The sequence below is a fragment of the Erithacus rubecula genome (genome assembly GCF_903797595.1).
Source record: "Erithacus rubecula genome assembly, chromosome: 8".
In the NCBI taxonomy this organism is placed as follows: domain Eukaryota; kingdom Metazoa; phylum Chordata; class Aves; order Passeriformes; family Muscicapidae; genus Erithacus; species Erithacus rubecula.
Window position 1 is genome coordinate 35,801,982 of NC_136659.1, and position 11,881 is coordinate 35,813,862.

At 44.7% G+C, this 11,881-nt stretch overlaps 1 protein-coding gene across 13 annotated transcripts in view; it reads right to left on the bottom strand.

The window, feature by feature from the left end:
• NEB (nebulin) overlaps positions 1-11,881 on the bottom strand; it is a 101,974-nt gene that overhangs the window by 70,003 nt on the left and 20,090 nt on the right. For all 13 annotated transcript variants that reach the window (XM_079310843.1, XM_079310852.1, XM_079310850.1 and 10 more), the window contains exons 29-49: positions 11,532-11,738; positions 10,983-11,087; positions 10,092-10,199; positions 8,863-9,174; positions 8,469-8,672; positions 7,910-8,014; positions 7,464-7,571; positions 6,786-7,097; positions 6,254-6,457; positions 5,812-5,916; positions 5,612-5,719; positions 4,363-4,674; positions 3,839-4,042; positions 3,389-3,493; positions 3,189-3,296; positions 2,712-3,023; positions 1,851-2,054; positions 1,399-1,503; positions 1,199-1,306; positions 743-1,054; positions 56-259 (exon numbers count right to left, since the gene is read on the bottom strand). In XM_079310843.1, coding sequence (XP_079166969.1) covers positions 56-259; positions 743-1,054; positions 1,199-1,306; positions 1,399-1,503; positions 1,851-2,054; positions 2,712-3,023; positions 3,189-3,296; positions 3,389-3,493; positions 3,839-4,042; positions 4,363-4,674; positions 5,612-5,719; positions 5,812-5,916; positions 6,254-6,457; positions 6,786-7,097; positions 7,464-7,571; positions 7,910-8,014; positions 8,469-8,672; positions 8,863-9,174; positions 10,092-10,199; positions 10,983-11,087; positions 11,532-11,738 — 3,852 coding nt within the window. The remainder of the gene's footprint in view (positions 1-55; positions 260-742; positions 1,055-1,198; positions 1,307-1,398; positions 1,504-1,850; positions 2,055-2,711; positions 3,024-3,188; positions 3,297-3,388; positions 3,494-3,838; positions 4,043-4,362; positions 4,675-5,611; positions 5,720-5,811; positions 5,917-6,253; positions 6,458-6,785; positions 7,098-7,463; positions 7,572-7,909; positions 8,015-8,468; positions 8,673-8,862; positions 9,175-10,091; positions 10,200-10,982; positions 11,088-11,531; positions 11,739-11,881) is intronic.

The window sequence follows — 11,881 nt, forward strand, 5'->3', positions numbered from 1 at the left end:
TCCAGGGAAAGAAGGTGTCTATTTCCTTCAATATGCAAGCACAAGGAAATCTCACCTGGTTCATGATTTCAGAGTTGTGCTTTGCCAGCACCATGGGCATGGAGTCAGGAAGGCTGGTGAATTTGATGGTGTCTGGGTGCTGCCGGTACTTCTTGTCACTCAGGATCTCACTCGCCCTCTTGTTCTTCTCAGCATCCAATGACCCAATTGGGGACCAGCCAATGCCCCTCAGCCACTGCAGGTCAGACTTGTACACGTTCTGGAAGGGCAAGAAAAGAAAAAATCAAGTCAGCAACCTCCTCACTCCAGTAGCCTCATGTCCTACCACTGGTAACTCTTCTTAATGGAGCACTTTCTACTGGGTCACCCATGAACCTGTGCCACAAAAGTGACTCCAGATAAGCTCAGCTCTCAAAAACCTGTCTTTCCCACTCCTGCAACAGCACAAGAGGCCATCAAGCAATCTATAAATCTTCCCCCTCCAACTTCCTGGCATTTCCAGCAAAGACCTACCACATCTGGCAATCTGGAACTGGCAGAATAATTGTAGGAGCCTTTTAATGCATCTCCTAAGGCTTTCATGCCATTCTCAACTGCACAGTTTCTTGTCTTAGGGAACAATTGGTTCTCCATAAAAAAAAAAAAGATTTTAATTCCTTGCCCTTCCCTTGCCACACAGAAGTCCTCCACCACTAGAACAGAAAAGCCCAGGCTGTCACACAGCCAGTAAAGAACAACTCACATCACTCTGCAGGTCGTACACAGTCTTGGCATGGACAACGTCGTTCTGGTCGGGCAGGCAGGTCCAGCGGTGCAGAGGGTGCCGGTAATCGGCATCACTGACCAGCTCCTGGCACTTCTTGGCCAACACCACTCCCAGCATGTCCACAGGGCTGCTGAAGTGCGTCTTGGACTTCTCAAAGGCTTTCTTGTACTCCCTGTCACTCTGGATCTTGGCCACGTGCATTGACCACATCATCTTGGGGTCGTCCTCAATGTTCCTGGCCCCGATGTGGTGGCCCAGCTGTTTGCGATACCCTTCCTTGTACTTGTACTATGGACAACAAAATGTTCACTGACTGTTAGTTTAGGGGGTTTTATGTCACCAAAGAGCCCTGTGGCACCACCTCCAGAAACCACAGAAACTTTACAATGAGAAAAGACTCAGCCCCAGCCATGAGGGCTGCTGAGCACTCACATCACTGGCGATGTCCCGGGAAGCTTTGGCAGATTTGATGGGAATGGCATCTGCCCGCATGTCGTAGCCCTTCTTCTTCTCCTCCTCCATCGCCTGCTTGTACAGTTTCTGAAACAGACACCACCAGGCCCTCAGACATCACTGCTGCCCAAACACAGCAGTGCCAAGGGACAGACACTGCATCCTCACCAAGCACCCACCTCGCTGAAGTTCACTTTGTTCTGCTGGGCCAGCAGGATCCCAGGGGTGTCTGGCATGATGTGAATGCTGGTTTTGTCCTTCTCCCAGGCTGAGATGTACGAGCGCTGCAAAATGAGGAGCACAGAGGGAGGTAAGATCATAGAGGCTTGAGGAAACAAACTCAAGGAGCAAATCAGATCCATGAACCAAAGCAAGGGGCCTCTACTTTTCATTGACCCAGGAACCCCTTTCCTTTCCCTGAGGTTTCCAACAATTCACTCTTTTCCACGACATACACCATTACTGCTCCCACCACACAAACAAAAATTTCATCTCAAACAAGGAACACAAATCCCTGAGGCAAGAGGGATTTCTTCCCCTTGCACAACTCAGGGCTTGGAAGGACCTAGACCAACATCCAGGGAAAGAAAGTGTTCATTTTCTTCAGAATGCAAACACAAGAAAATCTCACCTGGTTCATGATTTCAGAGTTGTGCTTTGCCAGCACCATGGGCATGGAGTCAGGAAGGCTGGTGAATTTGATGGTGTCTGGGTGCTGCCGGTATTTCTTGTCACTCAGGATCTCACTCGCCCTCTTGTTCTTCTCAGCATCCAATGACCCAATTGGGGACCAGCCAATGCCCCTCAGCCACTGCAGGTCAGACTTGTACACGTTCTGGAAGGGCAGGAAAGGAAAACAACAGCTCAGCAACCTCCTCATTCTGAGCAGCCTCATGTCCTACTACAGGAAGCTCTGTCAAATGGAACATGTTCCTCTGGGTCAACACACTGGACTCCAGGAATGGGACCCCCAATAAAATCAGCTCCCCACACCTGGCTCCCACTCTTTCAACAGCACAAGTACTTGCCAAGGAATCCACCACCCTCCCTCTCCATCTTCCTTTGTATCCTCAGGAAAGACCTGTCCTTTTACCATTCTTCAGCTGGCAGAGTTAAGGGATGTGTCTTACACCTCTCAAGACCCTTTGTACCATGTACCACTGCACCCAGAGCTTGCCATTGCCACTGTTGGCTCTACAAAAGCAAATATTTGACTGTTTTGCCCTTCCCCTTCTTTACTGTACTGAAGGTCCCAGCCATAACTCTCTCCTTAAATGTTCATGGCAAGAAAAGATTCTTCTGTGACCATGAAGTATGAGCCCACGCAAATATCAGCACTGACTGTTCCATGACAGGAAGTGCCCCAACACAGCCTCAGTCCCTCAGAATCAGCCAAGAATTATTATCCCCACATGGACTTCTTCCAGCAGAGGAATAGAACACAAGATAAGAATTGGGGTTGCAACACAGTCAATAAAGAACAACTACTCACATCACTCTGCAGGTCGTACACAGTCTTGGCATGGACAACGTCGTTCTGGTCGGGCAGGCAGGTCCAGCGGTGCAGAGGGTGCCGGTAATCGGCATCACTGACCAGCTCCTGGCACTTCTTGGCCAACACCACTCCCAGCATGTCCACAGGGCTGCTGAAGTGAGTCTTGGACTTCTCAAAGGCTTTCTTGTACTCTCTGTCACTCTGGATCTTGGCCACATGCATTGACCACATCATCTTGGGGTCGTCCTCGATGTTTCTGGCCCCGATGTGGTGGCCCAGCTGTTTGCGATACCCTTCCTTGTACTTGTACTATGGACAACAAAATGATCACTTCGTGTTAGGTTGGAGGACTTATATGTCACCAAGACTTCTATGGCAACACATCCAGATAATGCAGCAGTTGAAGCCACAGAGATTTTAAAGAAAGAAAGGATTCAGCCCCAGCGTGTGCCAGGAGGGCTGCTGAGCACTCACATCACTGGCGATGTCCCGGGAAGCTTTGGCAGATTTGATGGGAATGGCATCTGCCCGCATGTCGTAGCCCTTCTTCTTCTCCTCCTCCATCGCCTGCTTGTACAGTTTCTGAAACAGACACCACCAGGCCCTCAGACATCACTGCTGCCCAAACACAGCAGTGCCCAGGGACACACACTGCATCCTCACCAAGCACCCACCTCGCTGAAGTTCACTTTGTTCTGCTGGGCCAGCAGGATCCCAGGGGTGTCTGGCATGATGTGAATGCTGGTTTTGTCCTTCTCCCAGGCTGAGATGTACGAGCGCTGCAAAATGAGGAGCACAGAGGGAGGTAAGACCATAGAGGCTCGAGGAAACAAACTCAAGGAGCAAATAAGATCCACGAACCAAAGCAAGAGGCCTCTACTTTTCATTGACCCATGGACTCCTTTCCCTTCCCAGTGTTTCCAATGCATTTCCTTTTTATTTTCCACACTATAACTAATTATAGCTCCAAAAGAGAATTTTATCTCAAACAAGGAACAAAAGTCCCTGAAGCAAGAGGAGGTAGCATCCCCCTTGATGAACCCAGACCATAGAAGGAGATAGAACAACATCCTGAGAAAGAAGGGGTTAATTTCCTTCAGAATGCAAACAGAAGGAAATCTCACCTGGTCCATGATTTTGGAGTTGTTCTTTGCCAGCACCATGGGCATGGAGTCAGGAAGGCTGGTGAATTTGATGGTGTCTGGGTGCTGCCGGTATTTCTTGTCACTCAGGATCTCACTCGCCCTCTTGTTCTTCTCAACATCCAATGACCCAATTGGGGACCAGCCAATGCCCCTCAGCCACTGCAGGTCAGACTTGTACACGTTCTGGAAGGACAGGAAAGGACAGAAAGCAACTCAGCCACCTCCTCACTCCAGCAGCCTCATGTCCTACCACAGGAAACTGCTTAATGGAGCATGTTCCACTGGGTCAATACACCAGCCACCCATTCTGTGTTTCTACTCATCTCCTGGCGATCTTTATACCATTTTCATCTTCACTCAGTACTGTCAACCCTTGGTTCTCCAGAAAACAAGAATTTCAATCTGTTGCCCTTTCCCTGACACACAGATCCCTACTCCAAGAGTAGAATGAACACAGGACAGACAAGCCCAGGCTGTCACACAGCCAGCAGAGAACAACTCACATCACTCTGCAGGTCATACACTGTCTTGGCATGGACAACGTCGTTCTGGTCGGGCAGGCAGGTCCAGCGGTGCAGAGGGTGCCGGTAATCGGCATCACTGACCAGCTCCTGGCACTTCTTGGCCAACACCACTCCCAGCATGTCCACAGGGCTGCTGAACCTTGTCTTGGACTTCTCAAAGTCCTTCTTGTACTCCCTGTCACTCTGGATCTTGGCCACGTGCATTGACCACATCATCTTGGGGTCGTCCTCGATGTTCCTGGCCCCGATGTGGTGGCCCAGCTGTTTGCGATACCCTTCCTTGTACTTGTACTGTAGGAAAAACCAGTATGCACTGAGTATTATTTTTACATTTACATTTTATATAGTTTTTTTACATTCCTAGCAATCCCTGTGTCATCACCTCCACCAACTTATCAGGTGATACCACAGAAAGTTTACAGTGTTAAAGTGTTCAGCTGATGACATACACTGTACATCTAGAAAAGAACCCACACACTATCCTTCTGACAAAACTCACATTTTCCAAGGCTCTCCTTTGCCTATATATTAAGAGTTACTGGTCAGTAACTGAGAGAAAGAAAAGTCTCTAAATCATGAAAGCTATACTAAAGACCTGAATTTCAATAAATACACCCTACATAAAGAATCTTTTACTCATCTTCAAGCACAATGGCCAAATCAACTCTTACTCAAACTACTCAGGCAATAAAATGGAACTACACAGAGACTTACTGGGAAGATTAAACAAAGACAGCAAACACGTACAGGAATGCAATTTTGTATTAATACCTTAGAGCAACAAAAAATATCCTTTTTTTATACAGTTTTAATTCTTAAAAAAAAACTTGGTTTGAGTTTTCTTTCCTCATGCACAGCTCAGCTGTGTTGCTGCATAGTCAGGACCATGCAGATGGGCAGTGCTGAGGGCACCCCAACACCTCAGAACTCCAGGCTGTTGCACAAGGAGATGCACTCAACAAGCCCTGCTTTGGTCTCTGGCCAACACCAACTCCCATGGTTATTCCTCCACATCACCTGGGCCTTCCCTTCCAAAAGTGCACACCCATAACTGCAGGGACAGCTACAGGAGGACAGTGTAGAGAAAAAAATTTGCTGGACAACTGAATGGCAGTGACAGGTAATGGATTTGTTGCCCCCATGTGGTTCAGTTGCAAACCCTGGGTTCAACTGGCAGCACATGGCACCCATGTGACAGCGTGTGCCAGGAGGGCTGCTGAGCACTCACATCACTGGCGATGTCCCGGGAAGCTTTGGCAGATTTGATGGGAATGGCATCTGCCCGCATGTCGTAGCCCTTCTTCTTCTCCTCCTCCATCGCCTGCTTGTACAGTTTCTGAAACAGACACCACCAGGCCCTCAGACATCACTGCTGCCCAAACACAGCAGTGCCAAGGGACAGACACTGCATCCTCACCAAGCACCCACCTCGCTGAAGTTCACTTTGTTCTGCTGGGCCAGCAGGATCCCAGGGGTGTCTGGCATGATGTGAATGCTGGTTTTGTCCTTCTCCCAGGCTGAGATGTACGAGCGCTGCAAAATGAGGAGCAAAGAGGGAGGTGAGACCCCAGAGCTGAGGAAAACAAACTCAATGAGATCATCCCCATGAACCAAAGCAAGGGGCCTCTACTTTGAACTAACCCAGAAACTTCTGCCCTTTCCCCAAAATTTTCCAATCATTCATCCTCTTCCACATTGCAACCCCATTACTGCTCCCACCACACAAACAAAATTTCATCTCAAGCAAGGAACACAAATCCCTGAGGCAAGAGAAACCAACGTTCCCCTTGCACAATTCATGCCACAGAAGGACTAACATCTTGACAAAAATGTCTGTTTCCTTCAGGATGCAAACATAAGGAAATCTCACTTGGTCCATGATTTTGGAGTTGTGCTTTGCCAGCACCATGGGCATGGAGTCAGGAAGGCTGGTGAATTTGATGGTGTCTGGGTGCTGCCGGTACTTCTTGTCACTCAGGATCTCACTAGCCCTCTTGTTCTTCTCAACATCCAATGACCCAATTGGGGACCAGCCAATGCCCCTCAGCCACTGCAGGTCAGACTTGTACACGTTCTGGAAGGGTAAGAAAGGAAAACAACAGCTCAGCAACCTCCTCATTCCAGCAGCCTCATGTCCTACCAATGGATGTTCTCCTGAATGGAGCATGTTCCATTGGGTCAACCCTCTAGCCAAACATTCAATGGTTGTACCCATTCCCTAAGGCTCTCCATACCACTCCCCACTGCTCTCATGGTTTGTCTTTCCCAATTGCTGGTTCTCCATAAAAAAAATCTCAACTCCATTGCCCTTTCCCTGCCACACAGATCCCTCCCTCAAAACTAGAACAGAACACAGGACAGACAAGCCCAGGCTGTCACACAGCCAGCAGAGAACAACTCACATCACTCTGCAGGTCGTACACAGTCTTGGCATGGACAACGTCGTTCTGGTCGGGCAGGCAGGTCCAGCGGTGCAGAGGGTGCCGGTAATCGGCATCACTGACCAGCTCCTGGCACTTCTTGGCCAACACCACTCCCAGCATGTCCACAGGGCTGCTGAACCTTGTCTTGGACTTCTCAAAGTCCTTCTTGTACTCTCTGTCACTCTGGATCTTGGCCACGTGCATCGACCACATCATCTTGGGGTCGTCCTCGATGTTCCTGGCCCCGATGTGGTGGCCCAGCTGTTTTCTGTACGCGGTTTTGTATTTGTACTAATAGAACACAGAAGCAACAATTACCACTTCCTTCCAAGCTGCCTTTTCAGTTTCTCTGTTATTAACACAGTAATTAATCATTTTGAATCTAACTTATATTAATTTTCTTTTGTTTTTTTCCCAAAATTTTTATCATTTGTTACAACATCCAGGAGATATTACAGGGTTTCTCATAGCTCTATACTATAATCTTTAAATTATTGTATTTAATTTAATTAATTTTACACCATTAAGATTTGCACAACTTTTGTGGTGGGCAGCAATACAACAGTGTTAAAATTTTACATACCTCCTCCTGTTAATATAAACTATTTTAATCCAAGATTATGTGCCCCACTCTGATTTTCCCTCTGCCAGACCCACCTCACTGGCTATGTCCCGGGATGCCTTGGCTGCCTGCAGGGGGATGGCATCAGCAGGGAGGTCATAGCCTTTCTTCTTTAACTCTTCATATCCCACCTTGTAGCGTTTCTGTTGGAGAAGGGTTCAAAGGAATTAATGCAGATAAAATTCTCTAGAGAGTTTTTCAATGCTACAACTTTCCACCTCTGATTATTGAAAAGAAAGCATGAGTTTCCAAACACAGTTTAATTAATTTAATTAAACTCCATACCTTGTTATTACTTACATGTATCTTGTAACCTTGGATATAAAATACTTTAAAATTATAATTTTTATGTTTTCTGATTATTTCATTGAAGATCAAAACTTTCTTTTACAAATATTAGTGAATTACTGCCAGAGCTTTCTGTAGAGGTAAGCAATACAACCCTGTGATTCTCAATACCCAGTTTCAAATGCAAACTTACATCACTTGTGTTAATCAAGTTTGATTTAGCCAGCAAAATTTCAGGCGTATCAGGCATGATGTGAACCTTAGTCTTGTCCTTGTTCCAAGCTTCCTTGTAGAGTATCTGAAAGAGACACAAAAACGTGCTCTGATACAAGGTTCACTTGCACAGCAGTAATTTCAGTTCACCTTTTCTCTGCATTAGCAAAGCAAAGATGTACTAAGCAAGAATTAGAATGTAAACAAGACAAGCTAGTAAAATCAAATAATACAATGACTTCTTACTGAAATACAACCTTTTTTTCTTCTTTATATCCATGTAATGTCAAGGAAACAGCATTAAGACAATATATTTACATACTGCCTACTAAGGGTCCTATTTGCAGTTCCACTGAGTAAATTACCAGAGTTCAAAATCTTCATCTTTTGAATAAGGCACAAAGAACAGTGAGGCCCTGACAGTAAACACTGCTATCTGCATATTTTAAGTGCATGTTCTGAACCAGTGATCCTTTTAAAAATGTATATTAACCTTTTCATTCTTTGAATCCCGTATTTTTTCTCTAGAGGCAACTTACATCACTCCTATTTTTGGCATTAGATTTTGCCAAAACGACATCCATGGCATCTGGGATACTTGTGAACTTAATGGTGTCTGGGTGCTGCCTGTACTTCTTCTCATTCAGTATTTCAGAAGCTTTCTTGTTCTTTTCAGCTTCCAGAGATCCCAAAGGACTCCATCCAATGCCTCTGAGCCACTGTAGATCTGACTTATACAGGTTCTGTTAAGGATGAAAATCAAAACCATAGCAGATTATTTCCCTGCTCATCGATTAAACCCTATGAAAAGTCAAACTGGCAGTTTAGCTCCAATCTGATCAAGTGATACCAAAAGCGAGTCATCAAAGATACTTTCCAAGTATTTGAAATAAGATAATGGAAATAAGAGAATTAACCCCAGAGGGAGCTTACATCACTCTGCAGCTCGTTGACCCTCTTTGCCTCAGTGACATCGACCTGGTCTGGCAGACAAGTCCAGCGGTGCAGGATGTGTTTGTAGTCCACATCACTGACCAGCTCCTGACACTTCTTAGCCAGAAGGAAGCCCAGCATATCCACAGGCATATTGAACTTGGTCTTCCACTTTTCAAAGTCTTTCTTGTACTCCCTGTCACTTTGCATTTTTGCTACTTGCATGGACCACAGCATCTTGGGGTCATCCTGCAAGCTGCGGAATCCGATGTGATGTCCCTGCTGCTTGCGGTATCCTTCCTTGTACTTGAACTGCAGGGGCAAAGGTGGCACCACTCAAATCACAGTGACAAACATGCAAGAAAAATACCCATATATTCCCTCATCTTCATGGTCCTCATGAAATTACCCCTGGGAGTGTCCAAGGCCAGGTGGGATGGGGCTTGGAGCAATCTGGGATAGTGGAATGTGGCCCTGCCCACAGGAAGGGTGGAACTGAATAATCCTTCATGTCCCTTCCAACCCAAATCATTTTGTGATTCTATGATTCTATAAATGAGCAACTTGTTATGGCATCTCATGTGAATTTTCAGCATTCCCTTGACTAATGAGCATGACTTGGTGTCAGTGAATGCTCTCCCTGGGAAAGGAAAAGGACATGGCAATAGGAATGGTCTCCTGTGCCATCTGATTCACACTCACTCTATTCAGAGCTCCCTAAAATTGACACACCGAATTTTGATGAATAACATCATCAACAATGAAAAATTATGATATACAAAGATACTTAAGTACAGGAAGCATTTCCTAAAGATTAATAAAATCTCTTCCACAAATGCAGGAGTTGTATTTGTACCAAGTTACGATAACAGCAGTCCATGTGTCACCACATCTATTCAAGAGTTGTAATGAGGATTTCTCTAGACAGGCATTGGGCTCAGTTAATTGGATCAATTTTGCTGCTGCTCTGAAAATTAAGCAGTCAAAAGAGCAGAAAACTCTTCTCTTTTTATGACCAGCCATGTTATGAATGGACCAAACTTTGGACTTGTTAAGATGCCAGACTTGTTAAATTGGACAAAAACAGCTCAGGAAGGAGTTTTGTCAGCAATGTTGGCTTTGATTCCAAGTCACACCTTAGCAGAGAGGTGTAATTCAATTTACTGTGACTCTGCAGATTATATCAACCAGATCAATGAGTGTCACATTGAGTTAAAAGTGCTGCTTACATCACTTGCAATGTCCCTTGAAGCTTTGGCAGCTTTCACTGACATGGCTTCAGGTGTGAGGTCATAGCCTTTCTTTATCATTTCTTCCCAGCCAAGCTTGTAGAGTTTCTAAAATTGAAAACAATATTAATTAAAATCAGTAATATGGATGTCACCCGCTATTTAGATACACTAATGATCCAAATTCTGGTCACCTCACAGGCTTCAGTTATGAGAGAAGGGCTGCTGGAATGGGATCTGAGAAATGGGAAACTGATAAACAAGGAATGCTGGTCTTCCAAGGCTTAGGAGAGGAACTAAATAGTTTTTCACTATTTAGCAGCTTCCTAATATAGCTTATCTTGATTTGAAACATATCTGGAGAATTTGAAATACATACATCTGAGATAACTGAACATTTCTTGATTAGCTTAACAAAATTTTAATTAGGTTTTTACTAAGCCATTTAACAATCAAGTCAGTTTGTGCACAGTTGGTTTTAAGTCAAAGATTTGCCTCTGAGCAAGAATGCAAAGCAAAATCTGAGTGTCTTCTACTGACATAATTGTCACTTTCTTCTGAAAGCTGAGAGAAAAGCTGGAATCACTGCATCTACTTTTTCCACAGGTAAGGTAAAAAATATAATACACAATTAACTTGCAATTTTATAGTAAGGAATTTTTAACATGACTGAATTCTATGCTTAGCATAGAGTATGGTCTATGCATTCCAGACTTCAAAGCAGAACTTATATTTTCCATACATTATAATGCAGTTTACTTTAGTTTGTTAGCCTGATGCTGGTACTTATTTTACTCTGAAAACATTACCCACATTAAATTCTTGCCTGTGTTCTAAATCTCCAGTAGATATTAATTTCAAATGTTGATAGGATGTATCAAAATACTCTACCTGACTGTAGTTTGTCTTGTTCTGTTTGGCCTGTAGAATATCTGGTGTGTCTGGCATCACATGGACCTGAGTTTTATCCTTCTCCCAGGCTTGGGTATAAGCATGCTGTGGACAGAAAGTTATATCAAATGTATTAATATAAATGACAAAAGATGGGACTTCCAGGGTTTTCATCTTTCCATTTGGATACGGATGAGTAAAAAGGTGAAAGTGCTGACTCAGATTTATTTTACTATATAATGATCTAATCCAGAATCAGCTGAATTGTTGTCTAGTCTTGCTTTCAATGAAACCAAACTATCGAGATTTTCAGCATTGGCCATTTTTATATAAGAATGGGATGAATAGAAATTGGAGAAAAATGAGAAAAAAACTCTTCAACCAATGCTGTTTATCAAGAACTGTTTCATTGAGGAAAAGAAATGTAAAAAGAGGAGCCTGTGACAGCTGTTTTTCCTAGGGGAACGCTGCCACGTAAACAGAGATTTACAGAGTGGTTATTGCAATGGATGATGTGAATGCCTGCCTGGCTTTCCCCCAAACACTCACTTTGTTCATGATATTTGCATTTTGCTTTGCAAGGACCAGGTCCATGGCATCGTTTTGTTTGGTGAAGGGGAACATGCTGGGGTGCTGCCGGTACTTCCGATCGCTCGCGATCTCCGTGGCTTTCTTGGATTTCTCCACATCCAGAGAACCAATGGGACTCCAACCAATCCCCCTGAACCACTCCTTGTAATCCTGCTTGTACTCATTCTGCCAAACAGGACACAAAAGCAAAGTTTACAATATACAAACAGATCATACAGAATAAACCAATCCTTTCCGAAACAGCTCATACAGAACAAACCGATCCTTTCCAAAACAGCTCATACAGAATAAACTGATCCTTTTCAAAA